Consider the following 19,212-nt stretch of genomic DNA (forward strand, 5'->3'; position numbering starts at 1 on the left):
GAGATGTACTGCAGCCTTATGTATCTAAACGTGACCGAGCAGACTTCTAGGGCAAAGGTGCCTCTTTAAATTTTAAAGCAAGTGGGGAAACCTGTGGAAATAATAATAATAAAAAAATAATCTTCCAAATAGTAGCTCTTCGCAGCTGTTCTTGATACTGTTTTTAAGGTACTCTGGTGGAGAAGCAGAAGGCTATACTGAGCCGTAATCACCTTGTTTTCATTAATGCCAGTCAACACGAATTAGGAGTAGAGATTGAATCCAGAGAACTTCACGTTTATACTTGGTCTGGGCAAAACTGGGCAGGTAGCCTGGTCAGCCCTGACTGTAGGGGAGAAGGTTGGCTGATGCTTTTCAGAACCAGTTTCCTGGCAGCACAAGGGTGGTGGTTGCTCTTGGGATGAGGTTCAGTCCTTCTGGACAAGAGGGGTTGGTTGTGCTGGGGGAGACAAGGGCAGGCTGGGTGGCACAAAGCAGGTAATTGGGGGTGAATTCAAGGGGGGGTGGTGTACTGAGGAACTTTCTAATACCTAGGGTTTCTGTAAAACCTAAGTATTCACTGTGTAGTAATTCAAAATCTCCACTGATAGTGTTTTATTAGGGCTGGCTGGCGTGCTACCCGGGGTTGTTAAAGCTGGCCTAAGCATTTCCATCCTGCTTTCTGTTTTCAGTTACTTACATTTCAAAACACCTTTCAGGCTGAAATTTTCCAGGCTTAATCTTTGCCTGAAGGTTCTTCCCTCCACCTCCCCCTTCTTTTAATTGAGTTTGAGATAAGGTGATTCAGTTAGTGTTTTTTTCTTTTAAGGCAAAACCCCTGAAGAATGCAGTCAAATGTTATAAAAAAGAAATGCAGTGTTTGAAGCAGCATAAATGTAGAATTAGAGGCATATGATTAGCTGACGGGTTTTGTTTGTTTTGCTTGTGCTTTTTTGTATTCAAAAGTACCTGGAGTGTTCTGGTGGAATGGGCCTTCATTTGGAGAACCCTTAGAAATTACTTGGTATATTTTTACTTTTTAGCATTCCCTCTGTTAAGGTCAGTGTTTGGCTACATTGAACAGAGCTTAAAGCAAGCCCATGTTCCTGCCTGGGCTGGGGGGAGGATACTTGCACATGCGGTGTGAGTCTTCACAATGGATTTTTGGTGCCAGTTGTTTGAGGCTTAATCCGGTTTTGTGGTTTAAGCATGTGTGGTTCCTTGCCACACTTTTTCTTTTTTCTTTTTTTTTTTTTAAATCGTTCTAATATAATAGAGCTTTTCCTAACCCAGGAGGGCTTTTTTTTTTTTTTTTTGGTGCTATTTTTTAAAATCCGTTTCACTCGCTGTGCAGGCTCCAAGGTGCATGAAGTCATGACATTGCAAAATGTTAAACATTGACATCTCTTGCTGAATTCACTGAGAGGATGTATTTCACAGCAGTCTTCAGCTTCCCATGTACTGGAGAGAAGTAGGATGCGGTGGCAGCCCTGCCTTATCCAGACTTACAATCCAAGCACGGAGGTGGCCTTCCGGGTCCAGCAAGGACAAAAATTCAGGAGGAAAGCCTTGGTGCTTGGTCTGCTCAACATCATCTTGTGTTACTGATGTCAGTGGGAAAAGGATTATGCTTTGAGTGTGTGCCTTTGTCTGTGTGAAACTGAGGTGGCATCCTGCAGTGCCTGTCCCAGATTTGCAGTTATGCTACTGGAAAGGGTTGACTTAACTCAAAGTTTAATATATGTGGCTAAGGCATGCCTCATTGCCTTAAGAGTGGCATAATCCTGTAAAGCAAAGCAGAGAACTTACACATAGTAAAATGGAAAACAAGTGTTCTTGAATGACATGTCAGAGTATAGAAACATTATGCGAAACAGGACTGCGGTAAGAGACATCTTGGGGACAGTCAGTGGGGGGGGACTTTGGTGGTGCCTCTGCACAGGGAACTTGGGGAGGCCTCTTTACAAGACTGTGTATGAAGTCACTCGCAGTACTGAGAAGGCAGATGAGAAGTTTCATTTTTATTTCTTAACCAAAACTAAATGGAACTGAAGAAGGGGGGGAAAGGGAAAATTAAAGCTAATTCCCTCCTCCTAACCCATTTCCCTTCTTTTCATATACAAAGTATTGTGCAGAGTTATCAGTAGATGCAGGGAATTAGGCAGGTTTTAAAAGCAGGTTGACATCGGTGCAGCTGGGAAGAATAGGCAGTTGATATGTCATAATCCTGAAAAGACTGAAAAAAGCTTTTGCATCTAACATGAGGGTCAGGTTTTCCAGTGTCTGTCATCTTTGGTGTCTCTTGTGTCTTCCTGTAGAGCATCTGCTGCTGGAAGATGAGATGCTTTTCAATTCAGAGTTGTAGATATGAGCTTGAGTGACAACTTCGAAGTCAAATTGTGGGCCTTATTGCTTGGGACCTGTGCATTATTAAGTGGCTTTTATGAAAGCTTCCAGGTCTTGTTTCCCTGTCAGACCAATCTCAAGTGACTTTTAAAAGGATACCTAAACACTGAACAAAATTTATTTAATTAGTGCATCTGACTGTAGTGAAACCAAGCTCAACTAGTCGTAGCTGGGTCATTATTTTTCCCCATGCAGCTGTGTTTGTTCAGGGGTCACTTGCTGTCTTTCATGATGCCATAATAAAGCTGCCACCATTTTATGAGTTAATCTCTCTTTCTCCCCCCATCTTCCAACAAGAATCAAGTTATGGATCAGAATCTTGATGGACACTACCTCTAAAAAGAAAACTTGCTTTATTTTTTTTATCCTTTTGTGTACGGGGAAAGTAAATAAGAAAAGCAGGGAGAGTGTTTTGGACTGGATTTTCTTTCCTTTTTTTTCTGGAAGCCTTCCAGCAGTATAGGGTTAAATTCCCCAATTACTTTGTAGGCAAAATTCTCATTATAATTATTTGGAATTTTGACCAAGATGGGACTAAAAGGTTTAGCCCTTGATTAGCTTTTTAGCAGTATTTGTTGAGGATTATAGCAGTCAGTGGGATTGGTCCAGATTTATTACTGTGAATGAGCAAAACTTAAGCAACTGACCTTAAAACCAGCTTTCAGCTTTGCACATGAATTAGAAGAGATAAGTCAGCTCAAGTAACAAACAGCTTCGGGATGCACTGTTATTATCTGGGGAAGTTCCCTGCAAACCCTGCTGCACATATTACCTGTGTTACTTCATAGATATGCCTGTCCTCTGCTCTCAGGGAGGGTATGGTAGGTCCCACCTGATTTGGCTTTCAGAAGAGAGCACCGAAGTAAGTTTGTTTCTGTCCAGGATGGTGGAGAACTGCCAAGTTGTTATATTGCCCCATGAGGTTTATGTTTGATAATCCTGCTAAGTCAACATAGATATTTTGGAAATATAATTAATTTCTTGCTATGAAATGTGACCAATATGATAGTCATTCGTTGTCCTTAAGAAATGACATGAGGCAATTTGCAGCTGCTGCAGGCATCAACAGTCGTGTCCAGTGTTTTCAATGGAAAAGGAAAGGTAAAATGTTTCCTAATGTTACAGAAAACAAGACTTTAATACTAAACTTGTAGCTACCTAGTATTTTGGTCCTAAATGTGGAAGGGTAAACAAAGAAATAACAATGTAATTTAGTTTTATTAGACACTTTATTTAAAAAGCATTAGACAGTTTTTACCTAGTGGTTAAGGTTGCTGTGGTGGACTAGTATTCATCAAGACTGTGGGCTTTCTTTAAGGGAAGCAAAGATTTCTTGCTGATCGGCATTTCTCCCAAGAGCTTGCAGTCACCTTGGGGGTCAGGTGTTCAAAGTCCCAGACAAATGTAACTGAAGTCTAGTATTAGCTGGAGGGGAAAAAAGAAAGATTTTTTTTTTCCTTCAGGGGATCTTTTCTGGAAAACCTAAATTCACTCCAGTGGCAAATTGAAACATGTATAAAACTGTTGCTGTTCTTGTGCCCCATATTGTCATCTCTGAGCAATACAAATACTAGCAGCCTTTGCCATCTTCTTTAATGCAGCATTTAAATGCCAGTTTCCTACAAATATCAGCATTCTGTGCTTTCCAAGAAAAAGGGAAGTCTTCAACCACTCCATGTTTATAGCCTCTAATTTTGGCCCTGAAAAGAAGCAACACTGGCTTTGATGCTTTCCTACATTCTTGCTAGACAGGTATGTTTTTCTGTATTAAAAGAAAAAAAAAAAACCAAAACAGGATGGTCTTGTCTCTTCAGTTCTGAAACAACCATGTTGCAATTTCCAAATGCAGGTACAGTCGTATTATCATGTAATTATAATGATGATTTAAAAAAAATACAAAATTGTTATAAGTGAAGTTTCTAATTGATAATTTTGATGATCACACTTCCCAAACTTCTACAACAGCAGTGGCAACTGCTTATGTAGAGAAATAATAGGAGCAAAGCATTATATACAGTTATCTTCAAAAATCCAGTTTCTGTTTCCACTCCAGATCTCCCGTACCCTCTTGACATTCTGCTTCTGTTTCAGGGCTGATAAAGAGAAAAAAACTTTTATCTCTTCAGTCCCCCTCCTGATTCACGCATTCCCATGCTGCCTGGCTCTCCTTGTTTGCTTGCTTTCCTCCTTGCTTTCCTGGCTATAGCCTCTGCAAGTAGCTCACATTTCCTCCCCTGCCACTGTTATGTAGCCCGGCCGCTAATGGCTACAGATCTGCTGCTTGCTTCCAACTGGTTTTGCAGCCCTCCAGGCTATCCTTTGGAATGAGGAGCCCAGTCTCTGTCAAAACCACAAGAAACAGGGGAAGCGTTTTGCAGGCTGCCAACAACTATTTCATGGACCTGCTGACGTGATGCCGAGGTCCTCTTTGATTCATGGAGTGACTAGTAATGGCCATGTCCCCCTTCCCCCGTGTGTCTCCAGAGAAGGGTAGGGGGAGGAATGGACTCGGATTACCTTCCTTTCAGCTTTGTATTTATTTTGCTGTTTCAGCGTCTGACCCAGCTTTATGTATAGTGCATTTCTGCAGGAGCTCTTCAGGTCTCTTTTTCCGTGGCCTTTGAAGCGTTATGCGCAATGATAAACAACTGCACGTGTCTGCTTAGTCTCTCCAGGTTGGATGTTTTGCTGTGATGGAGGAGGGATGCAGTTAGCTTGTTTATTGCATGTTTGGGTGTTATTTTGTTATCTATTGGCATATATTATTAACACATAACTTATATTAATTATATATTATACTATTGTATTATGACATGTAAATGTGTATTATTAACATATAAATAATATAATGTATTATTTATATGTTGTTTTCTGATCTGACCTTAGAAGTGTGTTTAGCCTTGTCTTGTACAGCAGCGCTGACTCTAAAATGGTATTTGAGTGTGTGGAAAAACTGCTGTCCCAGTGATAATGTTCACCTGATATGTAATATAAAGATGTGATACAGAATAATCTTATCTTTAGGTAAGATACTTGGTTTATATGTTGTAGTACACAGGATCAATCAGCTTACTACTGCTGAATAAACAAGACCTAGGCTTCAAAAAGCTTTAAATAAGCTATTCAAAGAGTTTGGGGAGTTACTCTTAGCCTTGGTAGGTACTGTGGCCACTGGGCAGGCTGCTGAGGCAGTCAGAAACAAGCTCGCTGCCAGCGTGCTGGTTTGGGGAGCAGCAGGAGCTGGTGGTCCCGCAGAGAGGCGGTGCGTGTTGGCTGTGCTGGACCATCCCCTGGGCAGGCTAACGAGCTGATCTTGGTGGAGTGCGGTGCTGTTTGCTGCGGGTAGTTTTAAACTTTCTGCATCCCTTCTGCTGTAGATATGTTTTTGTGGTCTGGGGGTCTGTTCTGCTTGTGGAGCCTGCCCTTCACATGCCCTGTGCCAGTCAAACCTGGCCAGTGTAGCACCATTAAACGTTTCTGGGGTGTTAAGTAGATTGGGCAACACTAGTGTAGCTCTCCCCACCATCTGCAGAGCTCAGACCAGGCTGTGGGCAAGTGTAGCCTCCATAAGATCACCTTGCTGGCTTCAAGGTGGGGTTGAGGTCATAGGAAGGAGTGGTGGTGTCAGGAGCCTGGTAGCACCTTTCTTCTCTTTTCTACCTTCTTTGGAATCTAGGATTCTCTCTTCCCCTTCCCCCCCCCCCCCCTTTTTTTTTAACTTTCTGTAGGGGTCAGAATTTTAGACATCATCCCCGTTTTTCTTGTTCTTCCTTTTCTTTCCCTCTTCCCATTAGTGAGGTGTAGGTGGCCCGTAGCTGACTTGATTTTTGGGCTTAAGGAATTTAAAGGAATGACGATGAAGGGAGGGCACCTTTCGGCCTGACGCTACAGAGCCTCTTGCTCTGCCTGCTCCCATTTTTAGGCTGCCCTTGTCTACTCATCTGATCTATTCAGACAGCTAAATAAAGCTTTAAAAGCCTTCACTTAAAAGCACTGTGTGCTTAGAAACTATGTACTGATGAGAATTGCTTTACGTGTAAAAAAAACCCAACCCATCTTGAAGGATATTGATTTGGAGCATGAAGATTCTGTTGTATCTTCTGAGATGACTGAATTGTATTTGGGGGGTTGGGGACTTCCGCATTGCAGTTGTATTTGGGGACAAAAGCTTAGGACAAATGTATGGTATTCTGTTGAGGGCTAATATATTAGTAGTCATGATGATGAAGCAGAGACAACTGCCTGCATAATACGTTTGAAATAGCTAGGCAGGATGGAATCAAGGCTTGCAATATAACACCATGCACCAGTATCTTATCTTGGGAGATGACATTGGGAACAGCAATTCTTCCCTGGTTCAGCTCCCCTGCGAGTAACACTGTAAGTTAGACATCTTCAGAGAGCTGGTTACCTCTCCCATTTGATCTGGAATTGTAACGTGGTGGGCAGCTGATGGGCAGTAAAAGAATGAAGGATGCCCTGGTGATGGTGTATGAGTGTGTACACACACACAAAGTAAACTCAGCTGTGCTTTTTTTTTTCCTGAATGTCCTTACAGTGACCATTGAACATAATGATGTAAACTTTACCTGTTCTTACTCAAGGGGAGGGGTGGTTAATAAACTGTTAATAAGGCTGAGAAAATTCAAACTTCTTAGAACTGACATAAAACAGTAAACATGTGATGTTTCCTGTTGAGCTCCATTTGCTTTTTCGTTTGTGTTACATGTTCCATTTTGCAGTATGCTAATATTTTCAAAGCTTTCGTGTTAATTGAACGTTATGTCCAACACCAGTATTTCTAATTCTACCTGTGTACTTTTAAATATTAAAAAATGGTTGGTTTAGTGTATATGCACCCTTCATTAATTAGGGTTATGTTAATGCTATTTTTTATCTCTTTCTATTTCAGAGTTAATGCTGTAGCACCAGAGACCAGCAATGGGAGTATGCGGTTTTCTATTGAAAAGTTCTCTCAAGAGCTCATGATTTTTTTCCATCTCTCCTCTTAACATTTCTACTACTCCGCAGACATGGCTCACCATGCGAGGCCTTCCAGAATAGTCAAAAAGGAAGAGTTAGGTAAAAGGAAAACTAACCAGGGCAAAAAGAAATCTAGCCAAGTAAGAAAGAAAACCACAAAGGCTTCCACAAAAGCTGTTAGTTCTGGAAAAGGCAAAAAGCCAGTGCAAGAAAAAGATGTTAAGAAAAAACAGCAAGAAAAGAAACCAATCATGAGCTCTTCAGGTAGACTTCTCAGAAGCAGTGTAACCAGAACCCTGTCTGGAGCATCTTGGGTGAGTTTGGACAAAGCTGACAATATCCTCTTTCATAACCAGGATTCTTTCAACATCAATGGCTTTACAATGTCTCTCCGTAACCGATCGTTCTCCCGTAGATTGTCCCAAACTCCAGCAATTGCAAAACCCAGGAAAGCTGCAGTACAAAAAAGGCTAGAAACAAAGGAAAAACATGAACAAGAAGCCCTGGCAGCAGTAGAAGAAAAAAGCGCTGAAGCAGGCGAAAGAGTTTTGAAAGAAGATTTAGCACAAAATGAGTTAGCGCCTCTGCCTGTAGAAGATGCTCCATGTAGTGCAGGTGAAGAAGAGCCTGCTACCACATGTGCTAGTCAAGATGGAGAGGTAGAAATACCTGAAGCAAATAACTCCATTCCAAGCAGTCAGGTAACTGATAATGATACAGGAATGTCAGAGGTGACATACAAGCATGAAGACCTGTCCTGTGAGCAGATACCCAGCGATCTCGATACAGGTAGTTCAGCTGAAGTATTTGTTGAAGATGCTGCACTTGTGCTTCCGTCTTCTCCTTCTGACTCCATAATCACCTCTGAATCAAACTTGAAGGTGTCTGTAGAGACTCCCTTCGATCTGGTGCCTAACAGTGAAGAACCTGACTCTGGTGCTGTCGATACCTCAGACCTCACCTCAATGGTACTGTTAGAAGAGTCGGTCCCACTTGCCAAATCCCACATAGAAGCAGAGTTGGACCTGGTGCTACCTAGGGAAGAACAAGACTCAAATTCTGCATCTGTAGTTACCTCTGAGTTTAACTCACAAGAGCATTCATTAGAAGATGTAAGCTCACTTGCAGAGTCCTGCTTGAAGGCAGACTGGGATTTAGAGTCTGAGAATAAAGATAGTGATTCAAATTCCAGCTCTGTAGCTGCCACTGAATCAAATTCGCTTTTACGTTTTGAAGGTGCAAGCTCACTTGCAGAATCCCACATGAAGGTAGTTGTGGATTTTGTACCCATTCACAAAGAACTTGACTCAAATTTGGATTTGAGCTGTACAAGAGAGAATTCAGAATCTGAGTCAAACCCCACATTTACAGTATGTGAACCAGTTTCTGATACCTCTTTAAACAATATTGAAGTGGAGGACATTGAACAGCTTGTTAAATGTATTGATGCAGAGACATTAATTTTGAATTCAGGTTATGTCCCCACTTTATCTTCAGTTTTAGAAAAAAGCACAGTTGATAAAATCTCTGGTGAAAGCTCTGGACAATTCTCTGAAGGTTTTATTTCAGAGTTGCCTTCAAGCATGGAAATCTCTGCTCTTGCCTCAGAAAAAGCCATAAATGCGGATTTGCCAGCTGACTCAAGACTGCAGCATAATGATTATTCATCACAGCTGGGAAGTGTCAGAGTAAGCTTGAATTTGGTTCAGGACAACGTGAGCGACAGCACTGAAGCAATTGAGGCCTCAGGGTCGTCCTCTCTTAAAAATCCAGCTGGTGGTTACCCTGTTCCATATTCATCTCTGCTCCCTATGCTAGAGAAAAAGAAACGAAGGCGTTGTGGAGTCTGTGAGCCCTGTCTGCGGAAAACAAATTGTGAAGAATGCAGCTGTTGCAGGAAACGCAAAACTAGTCACCGGATATGTAAAAAGAGAAAATGTGAAGAACTGAAAAAGCCACCACCACCAATCATGTTACCTTTTGAGGTAAGCCAAAGAAAATGCAAATTAAGGCACTCTTTTGAGGCTTGCGGTACATCTTGAAGTTCTGCAAAGGGACATACAGCTTTAGAGAGCTTAGGGTTACTGTTGAAGCTAACAGGTTGTAGAGTAACTTTCTTTTGCCATCTGTAGAGGTGTAGATTAAAGTGAGCTGGTGTTATTCTTGTTTCTGGTGTGTAAATGCATAAAATCAGAGGTAGGTATGGCTTTAACTCTGTGTTACAGATATTGGCCAAAACAATGAATGAATTGAGGGCACAAAGAGATGAGAAAGGCTTAAGTGCAGAATGTGGGGAAGGGCGGGAATGAGGATGGTCCTAGGAGACTGAGTTATTAGGGGGAGAGTCTGTATTTCGTAATATTTAAGGTTAAAAAGCAAAGGAAGGCAGACTGTTTGCTCTTTAATTCAGTTAAAGTAATTTGTGATGCCAGATTCGGTGGAAATAAATTTATAAACCTCAGGACCAAACTGTAGCTGCATTTTCCCCTTTCACATCTCTCTGCCTTTCTAATTGTCTATTCTTTTGTTTCTCTCATTTCACTTCTCCTGCCTGTCTCCCTTTGTCTTTTACCACATCCCCCATACATACTTTCTTTTTCTGTGTTTCTTACTCATTTTTCTGATTCATCAGCCTTTTGTAACCCAGGTCATTACTTTTGGAACAAAGAGGAGGGGAAAAGACAGTCTGTATGCCCCTGTGATAACAGCAGTGACCTTCTGAGACATTTCAGTTCAAGATCAGGCTTTAAATCAGGTAAGTAGGGAGTTGAACATAGATTTCCCACATCCCAACTGAACTCCCTGACCTCTGAGCTGCAGTTAGCCTCTGTGCTGCCACGTCCTGCTGGGAGTGTTCTGCTTTGTATGATCCAATAGTACCTGAGCCACGGAGGGGGAGACGCTGTCTTGGTAGTTGAGTCACTGGGACATTGCCTTGGGATGTGGGAAACAGGTTCAAGTCTCTGCGCCAGTGTGTACTCTGAGTGGAGTGGTTCATGCTGGGGAGAATGCACCTGCAAAAACTTTCTCAATAGCAGTTTCATTAAAAAAGCGTGTTCTTACAGCAGGTAGAAATTCCCGCCAGCTGCGGAGATCTCGGGAGACCTCCTGTTTTTACTGCTCTGTCCTGTGCTTACCAGGGTTTGCAGAGAAGTCCGTTCTGTTTTTAAGGTAGACAAGCAGAAAGAAAAGCGCTGCAGCAGCAAGGGGATATGATATATTTCCCTTTGTGGGGGAAGTATATTTTAAGTTATAATGTTTAGGGAAGTAGGTTTAAACAGCCTGGCTCAGAGTTCATTCAAAAACCTCTTTGTGTCTCAACTGCTTGTAAATGCTAAAAAAAAAAAGGGTGGGGGACACAGGGACAGCTATAATGTGACTTTGTATATATGTATATATATATATATAAAATAAAACAATAAAGGTGATAGAGACGGATCCTGACTTTTTACAGCAAAAGAGTAGTGACATTACATCCTTTTGTATATTTAGTCAGTGGGATTGAAGAAGCTCATGGAGCGAATTGGTGGAGTTGAGGTAGGAAGTGATCTAAAAGCTATGTTTTAAAAAGGGTTTTGGCAGGGTTGGTGAAAGGAAGCACTCCAGCTTTTCTGTCAACCTTTGTTTTCCAGGCTAAACATACTTCTTTTCGTGTTGCTCAGGCTGACCTCTTCCTTGCAGATTAGCTTTGCCCCTTCACCTTTGTCCTCTCTGGGTGCTCCTTTTGCTTTCTTTATGGGAGATTCCTTGTTTTTATTCTTTTCTTTGACAGCTTTTTTTTTTGGTGTGCTTTTATTTTATTAAACTGGTTCAGTTTTGTACAATGCATTTAGAGCGGCACCAGAGGCTGCCTCCATTTCTCATTAAATTTTGTATGAAGCTTCAGAGTACTGCATGGAGGAAATGAAGTATTCCTGACATTGAAGAACATGTCAGGTATTTTCTTATGAAATTGTATTTGAATGAAACCTGGTGCCTTTTCAGATATTCCTAGAAGCAAGCCTCGGCTCATTTGTAATCTCTCGAAACCGTGCTCTGAGAAAATGAAAGAGGGAAGTATTTCTACAATGTAGATATGTTACAGGAGCTCTTTAAAGACATTGAGATACAGAGGGGGAGATGTTGGGGGATGGGAAGCACTATATCACTCTGTTCAGCAGCTCTCCTCTAGATAAGATTGTACCACTCCTTAAGAGAATCCCATTGTGTTTTCCCAAACTGGTAGGACTCGAACTGCAACAGCTGGGACTTCTGTGACAGTAATGTGTTTCAAATACAAGGCAGCTGGGTAAAACCCAAAACTGTAGGTCTCTGTCCATGGTATAGAAAGCGAACATAATAGTTAAGAGAAATTAGGTTGTCTTCAGTGCATTCCTTGTTCAGAAGAGTCTTGCAAATCTCTCTTATGTTGGTGGAATGTAAGCATTTTTTGGAGGTGATTCACTGGGAGGCGGGTGTAGGGGGTGGACATGCTCTGCATAAACGTAGTTTAAACATTGCTGTTTTCCCTTAAAGGGAATTATCTCTCCGCATTCTAACTAAACAATGCAAAACTCTGTACATTAAACAGCTGTAGGATAGCCGGTGTATGGGTTGGCAGTCCATGGATGCTGTTAAAAAAGAGGTGTTGGTTTTCCTTAAGAACTTATGTGGATTTACAGTTATAGGGGGTAAGGCCTGGCTGGTGGAAGCTGTGAATGTAGACTGAAGTGCATATTCCAACGCACATGCCCGTGTGTGTACAAGCATTCAACCCTCAGAGAGTATCGGTTGCATGTTTGGAGCTGGTATTAGTTACATTACTGTTATTTTCATTAATTCACACATAATCCAGATAAAGATTTGAAAACTATATTGGTCTTGAAAAATATCACTTAAAAATAACATCCACATAAACCTTCAGTGATACTTTACCTTGCTGAATGTAATGGGTTTTGCAGGGATGTGACATCATGAAAGTCTGGATAAAGCATTGTGGGCTCTATTTCACAGCCCCTGTGTGTAGCAATATTGTTATATGTGATGCCGCTCTTCCTGAGGGATTCACACTGTGGCTGCTTGCTTAGCAGTTGGTAAAGAAAAACTCTAAACTATATGTAGGGAAAAAACTTCTTGTTTACTGAATTTTTTGAAAGAGCAGCCCAGTAAATAAATGTAAGCAAGCTTTGAAAAGAAGGGGAAGAAGGCTTTATATTGGGTTACTGTGCCTCTCGGAATTAATAACGTGGAAATGCTTCACAGTGAAAAGAGGGTTTGACAAGTTTACATACATGAGAGTGATGCTTTCACATTTTAGTCTTGTGTTTCCAAGACTGCTGTTTTCTGAAATAGTGTGGCAGTTACTGAAGGCTATTTCACAGCTACTTTCTACCGAAACGCGTATTTCATTCCAAGAAGTGTTCTGCTTTGCTGCCATTGCATTGTCACACGTGTCGAGGCTGTGCATCGCAGTGTGGGGCAAGGATTTTGTAGGCTTCCACACCACCATGTAGATAGGGAAGGTGGTCCATGTTTTGTTTTATTTTCTCCTTCAAAAAAGGAATCTTGTTTTGGACAGGCAGGTGTTGCAGATGTAGCAGCACAAACTTGAGATGAAAAACGCTGTCTTCTGGGTGCTTGCAGTCATCGCTCGAGCTGACTGCACGGTGTGCTGGGCTCTGGCTGGGCAAGTGGATTCGGATCTCATCTGGCTCCCAGCTGGTCAGTGCTCTCCTGGGTGTAGCCATTGCCCCAGCCCTGGCCCGGGAGAGTGCCAAGCTGAGCAGCTCCCATTACCGAGGTGAACTTATAGGGTTTCGTAACATGCCTCTTGCCTGAAAGGGCATAAGCGTACAGGGCTGCAGCAAAACCAGCAGCTGAAAGGAGCCCTCATCTCCAAAGGCTGCTTTCTGCAAGGCTTGCCAAGGCCCTACCTGGGCAGGCACCCCTCTTGGGCAGGGAGAGCTTTATTTTGTATTAGGTAATGGACCATGTTAGATTTAGTGGGACCTGGAGTCAACAAACTGGAAAAAAAATCATGTCACTGAGCCTGAGTTCACTGGGGTTGACCAAGGTGTCTTGAGACATCTTATTTAATAGCTGTAATCTGAGTAACATGGAAAGATTAAATAACAATAAGGGCCTGCTTGCTTGTGGGTTTTTAACATGCTGCCGAAAACCCAGACATATTTAAAAAGGATGCTGCAGTTAGTTGGTTGGGAACTTTCCAGTAAGCTGTTCCTTGAATGGAAAATGCTGATTTAACAGGAAGCTTTCACAGCTACTATCTGTCTCGATGCAGCTATTTTTTGGGGAAAGTTTCGTAAGGTTCCAAATGAAATTTCTGCTTAAAACTTACAAAGGGGGGAGAGAATTATTAGAACAGCTTGATTAGAGCTTTTTGCCTGATGCAGACCAGGGGCTTGAACTTTGGTCTCCCACATCCCATCTGTCTCCTCTTGAATTTTTGAAAGGTTTGCTCTGCTTTGGAACACAACCAAGTGTCGAAATCTCAAAAAAATAAAAGCAAAATGGAATTCTTGTTTTCTAGCCAGACAAGAAATTTAGACTTTGTGGTATTTATTTTACAATAGACTCCAGAAATACTTAAGCCAGTTAAATTTTAAAATGACTGCGCATAAAAACACTCCTCTTGAATATGATACTTGGGAGTTTTGTAAGGGGATATAGCACAAGGGCTTGAGGAGTTTGGTAAAGTGTGGCAAAGATGAGTAAAGCTGTGTACTGTGGACGCAGGGCAGGGAGTTGGAGTGGTACAGTTTACTCTTATTGTACACACATGTGCTCCATGGGTGTGTAAAATAATTGCAAGTCACACTTCTTTGCTGTAATCCTGGGTGTGGACTATAACGCAGCCTAAATTACAGGGAAATTAATTAGTTTGGGGTCTCATTATTTTCAGAGGATGCATTTTAAAAGTTGCCTCTAACTGCTTCTTGTTTTCTGTGCCAGTTCTTGTAGCTTTTACAGAGAAATTTTTATTTGAAGAGGTTTCTTTCACAGAATCACAGAAGGCTCAGGGTTGGAAGGGATCTCTGGATGGAGGTCACCTAGTCCAACCCCCTGCTAAAGCAGCTTCACCTAGGGCGGGTTGTACAGGATCGCATCCAGGCAGGTTTTGAAGTTTTTCCTCATACTCAGATGGAACTTCCTGTCTTTCAGTTTGTGCCCATTGCCCCTTGTCCTGTCGCTGGGCACCACTGAAAGAGCCCAGCCCCATCCTCCTGACACGGAGCCTTAAGGTATTTGTAGACATTTGGGAAGATCCCTTCTCAGTCTGCTCTTCTCCAGGCTGAACAGGCCCAGCTCTCTCAGCCTTTCCTCGTAAGGGGGATGCTCCAGTCCCCTCACCGTCTTCGTAGCCCTCCGCTGGACCCCCTCCAGTAGTGCCCTGTCTCTCTTGAACTGGGGAGGCCAGAAGTGGACACAGCACTCCAGATGCAGCCTAACCAGGGCAGAGTAGGAGGGGAGGATCCCCTCCCTCGACCTGCTGGCCACGTTCTTCCTCACGAACCCCAGTACCCCGTTGGCCTTCTTGGCCGCCAGGGCACACTGCTGGCTCATGGGCAACTTGCTGCCCACCAGGACTCCCAGGTCCTCTGCAGAGCTGCCTTCCAGCAGGTCAACCCCCTGGCCTGTACTGGTGCGTGGGGCGTTTCCTCCCTGGTTGCAGGACCTTACATTTGCCTTTGCTGAACTTCATTAGGTTCCTCTCTGCCCAACTCTGCAGCCTGTCCGGGTCTGGCTGGATGGCAGCGCAGCCTTTGGGTGTATCAGCCGCTCCTCCCAGTTTTGCATCATCAGCAAACTTGCTGAGAGTACCTGCTGTCTCCTCATCCAGGTCATTTCCTTCCCCTGTGTATGAGGACCCATCCTCATAGGAGGGGAAACTGGCCAGCTAACAAGGAAATCTGCAAATACTGCCTAAGTGCTGTCCAGTCATGCAACAAACTGGGGACTAAATCAGAATACTGGGTCTTAGGTTTCTAAGCAAACAAAATTAATATTTTTTTTTCCTGGATTGTAAAGCATCTTAAGTAGGCAAAACTGCAAAGAATAATCAGATCCCCAAGTGTACGTACCTCTCACTTTTATTATGCTTAAAGATCCTTGTGGATGTGGTGTTTTGGGGAAACATGACAAATCAGTACTACTTATTTTTCCTGATCCTAAAACCTATTTGATACAGTACTGTGGTGCAGCAGGTGAGGAGGTTAAACACAAGGTAACGTCAGGCAACACTGGGCAACAGCTTTCTCTGACCGCATCGATACACTGTGCACGGAGCTGTGTGTCCGCATCTGAGCATTTGCACTAAACTGGTTTGCACCAATAACCAGACAGGATTTACACTTGTAATTTAGCCGTAGATAAAAACCCCTTTTAAATAGCAGTCTGTAGCTGCTGAAAAGATGATCTTATAGTTTGTTGGTGTTTTGTTTTGTTTAGTTTTGTTTTCTTTCCCCCTGTGTGTAGCGGATAATCCAGGGCCAGCTTTCTGGTTGCAATGTGGACTGCACGTGGTTACAGTAACCGCTCCCTGGGTGAGCGGTGGTGTGTTAAGGTGCGGTGTTACTGGGTTGTCGGCCGTGGGTACAAGCGTCTGTGCGGTGCATGGGGGCCTGGTGGGAGAAGTGGCGGTAGCGCTGTGAGCCCGCCACCCCTTATTCCGTCGGGGTGAACGTGCTGAGCAGGTGGCTATGCGGGGAAACAACCGCGCTTTGTGCTTTTTTGTGCTTTTGTGGTGGCCCGTTGGCAGCGGCAGGGGTTTGCAGCAGGTACCCTGCTGGCGCCGCACGAAGACAGAGCCCGGTCCCGCTGCGGGGCCGTGCGGATCGCAGGCGGCGGGTGGGCTGGGGCCGCGCGGGCCCCTCAGCTCGTGAGCCCGGCGTGTGCCGGGCCCCCCGCCCCGGGCGGCGCTGCTGGCGGGGCTGGTGGCTCCCGCTGCGGGTCCCTTCTGCGAGCGGACCCCCCGCCCGCCGGGGGAGCGCCTCCGCCCGACGCGTCGCCGCCCGGTGCCCGCCCGCGTGGGCACAGGCGCGCGCACACGTGCGTGCCGGTGCTGCGCAGGCGCGCGGCTGGGCGCGCGCATGGGGGCACGCGTGCGGGTGCGCGGGGGCCGTGTCCTCGCCTGACCCCGCTCGCGGCGGCCCTCGCGGAGCCGACGGACCCCGCCACCGCGGCCCCGGTGGGTGCCCTCCCTCGCGCCCCGCCGCCCGCCCGCCCGCGCGCGCGGGGCCGGGGGCGCGCGGCGGCGCGGGCTCCGCCTCCGCCCGCGCGGTGAGTCCGTGCCGGCTCTTGCGGGCGGCCGCTGCGGCGCCCGCACAGGGGACCCTTTGTGTGGGCAGGGCCGGCGCGAGCGCGGGAGGAGGCCGGGGGGGGCGCGCGGGCCGGAGCCGCCCCATTGGCTGGGGCCGGCCCGCGGGTCCTCGTGCCGGAGGCGCGCGCGCGCCGGGCGGGCGCGCGGCGCGGGGAGGCGGGGGCGGGGCACGCGCGGCGGGGCCGCACGAGGCTCGCGCCCGCGACGCCGCCTGGAGGAGGGCGCCGCTGCGGCAGGAAGCAAGATGGCCGCCTCGTGGGCGCCGCTGTGAGGAATGCGGGGCACCAGCGAGGCCGGCTCCAGGGGGCGGCGGGGCCTCTCCCCTCGGCCGTCTCCGGCGTCGCCGCGTGTCGGGGTGGCGGCGGCGGGGCCGCGTAGGGTCTCCGCCAGCCCTCTCAAGTGCCGCATGTAAAGCACGCTGGGTATTTCAGAAATATTGCAGTTTGAGAATAAAATCGGAGGTGTCTGCCTTTGTGACCACAACTTATTCTGCAATTTGATGTTTTTTTAGGTTCTAACTGAAAACAAAAGGCCTCAGAGGAGGAAGCAAAGAGTTTTAAAGGTAACCGATGATGGCTTTAATATTTATCCTCTCCCGTTTTAAGTGGCATTTTCTTGTCATGCAGACTAGGAAGCCAAAGGGTTAACTTCTGGGAAGCGGCGCTGGCGCTTTCCAGCTCTTCAGGAGATTAGCTAATTTTAAAAGTGTAGAACATGTTCTTTCCCACCACCCCCCTCCCCCTTTTTTCCGGCATGTTTTATACATATTTGAATCTTTCCACACAAGTCTGCAGACCAAAAGTTTGCTTTCCACTGCACTGAGGACCCAGTCACTTTAATTTCCTCTGTTCCTAGTTTCTTACATCCAGAGGTAACAGCTGAATGTTGGTGGGGCTCTTTAGTATGCAGATTTTGTGGCGTCTTAAATTTAACATGAGAAGTCAATGTTATAATGCAAACCAAATTAACAAAAGTGGAAATTTTATGCTGACGTTGCTGTAGTTTTGATTTCTTTTTTTCTTTAAACTTTGGAACACCTCAAGTGAGACTGAAAATTCTGTAAACTTAGAACAGCCTTCGGTTTCACGTGGTAACACGTTTCTTCAAGATTTTTAAGATGGCTATCTTCCATGATAACAAAAGATCGGTGTTTCGCATGGTGGAAATGTTTTAGTTTTTATAACAAAATATTGACTTGCTACACTCATGGCTAATGTTCTTTTAAAAATGTAACAGGTGGCAGCTCATCGGTATTGTATCTTTCAGTTAGTCTTTAGAGTATTTTGAATAGAAGTAAGTCATGAATTCCGTTGTTGCAAACTGACGTGTTGGAGGATGGATGGTTGAAGTAAGATGGATGGTACATGTAGGACAAAGCTAAGGAAAATGAGAAAATGCTTATGTTTGTGTGTGTATATGTATATGTTGTTAAACTTACTTGTAGAGCTGTTCTTTTATACCAGCTAGATATAATAAAAAATGTAATGTAAGATAGTTTAGTATTGTTTCAGTGCCTTAAAATTTCAGAAGTTATTGGACATAGTGGGTTTGATAAATGCTGAATGTAGTGTAATTTTATTTGAAAACATCCCCGTTTCTCATCAGTTTCGTTGTCACTGTTACACGTTACAGAAAGTTGCTTAAAGGAGTTGTGCTTTTGTGAGACAAAGCAAAGTTAAGATTAAGCTAGGAGCAAATAACCTTATTTGACTTGAAAGTATGTCCAGCCTCAAGGGGGTGTCTGTCTTTTCACATGGGAGTAGTTCTGCAAACCACCTCCCTGTATGATAGCAGTAATTGTGGTTGTACAGCACTAGTAAGTACTTTCCCCCCTTGTATTAAATAAACTCATCCATTAAAAAATTAACATTTTTCAGTAAGTCAGGGATATGCTTTTAATTATTAATTTTAGTTACTGTTGCTCTTGTAACTTAATGCATAGGTGTCGTTAAAACTTCAGCATTTGTTCGTTCTGTGTTTTGTGTGGTTAGGTTGATAGTAGTGTGCAAAATAAGGTCTGTTTGTAAATGAGTCGTTCAGCTTTGTTATGTGTAATTGGTGTGACACCTGTTCTGTCAAGGTGTGAACTTATTTTTTTTTTAATTGGTTATAGGAGGATATGTTGTATTAGGTGACTGTCTACAGTAGGGATTCATAGTGGGTCTTCAGATTTTTCTCTTTGAGTTCATTTTGCCACTCTTCCTGATTTGATGGCAGAGCAGGTTGCTATGTAATATGATGCTGTCATTCCTCGCCTTTCCAAAAAGCCTTCTGAAGAGTTTTTTCCTTGGCTCTTAAATGGAAAGGCTTGTCTGTTTCTGTGTGTGTGTAGAATCCTACGTTAGTCATCGGACTTGCGTTTATTTCTGCTCTGACTTTTATTTGCTGAATTGATTCTTCAGTGTGTTCTCCTTGGTTTTAGGGGCTGTTCTTTGTGTTTTTCTAGTACTTGTCCTTGTTTTGTGGTGCTGAAGTGTATTTTGTATTAATTTGTTCACTTGCGTCCACCAAGTACGGCATGGTAC

At 44.3% G+C, this 19,212-nt stretch overlaps 1 protein-coding gene and 1 long non-coding RNA gene across 6 annotated transcripts in view; one reads left to right on the top strand and one right to left on the bottom strand.

Annotated features, from left to right (window-relative positions):
* The window catches only part of TET1 (tet methylcytosine dioxygenase 1), an 87,433-nt gene that overhangs the window by 8,804 nt on the left and 59,417 nt on the right, over nucleotides 1-19,212 (top strand). For 3 of the 5 annotated variants that reach the window (XM_080401280.1, XM_080401281.1, XM_080401283.1), the window contains exons 2-3: nucleotides 7,298-9,353; nucleotides 17,199-17,249. In XM_080401280.1, the coding sequence (XP_080257406.1) occupies nucleotides 7,419-9,353; nucleotides 17,199-17,249 (1,986 nt within the window). In that variant the 5' untranslated portion in view covers nucleotides 7,298-7,418. Of the gene's footprint in view, nucleotides 1-7,297; nucleotides 9,354-10,572; nucleotides 10,906-17,198; nucleotides 17,250-19,212 lie in introns of those variants that run through there. The other 2 variants (XM_080401284.1, XM_080401282.1) reach the window with 2 other exon arrangements.
* On the bottom strand, nucleotides 8,281-10,378 carry LOC308069304. Its single transcript, XR_013930339.1, has 3 exons — nucleotides 10,249-10,378; nucleotides 9,346-9,414; nucleotides 8,281-8,403 (listed from the first exon to the last, which is right to left on the bottom strand). It is a non-coding gene; the product is annotated as an uncharacterized lncRNA (long non-coding RNA).

The sequence above is a fragment of the Falco punctatus genome (genome assembly GCF_963210335.1).
Source record: "Falco punctatus genome assembly, chromosome: 9".
Taxonomy (NCBI): Eukaryota; Metazoa; Chordata; class Aves; order Falconiformes; family Falconidae; genus Falco; species Falco punctatus.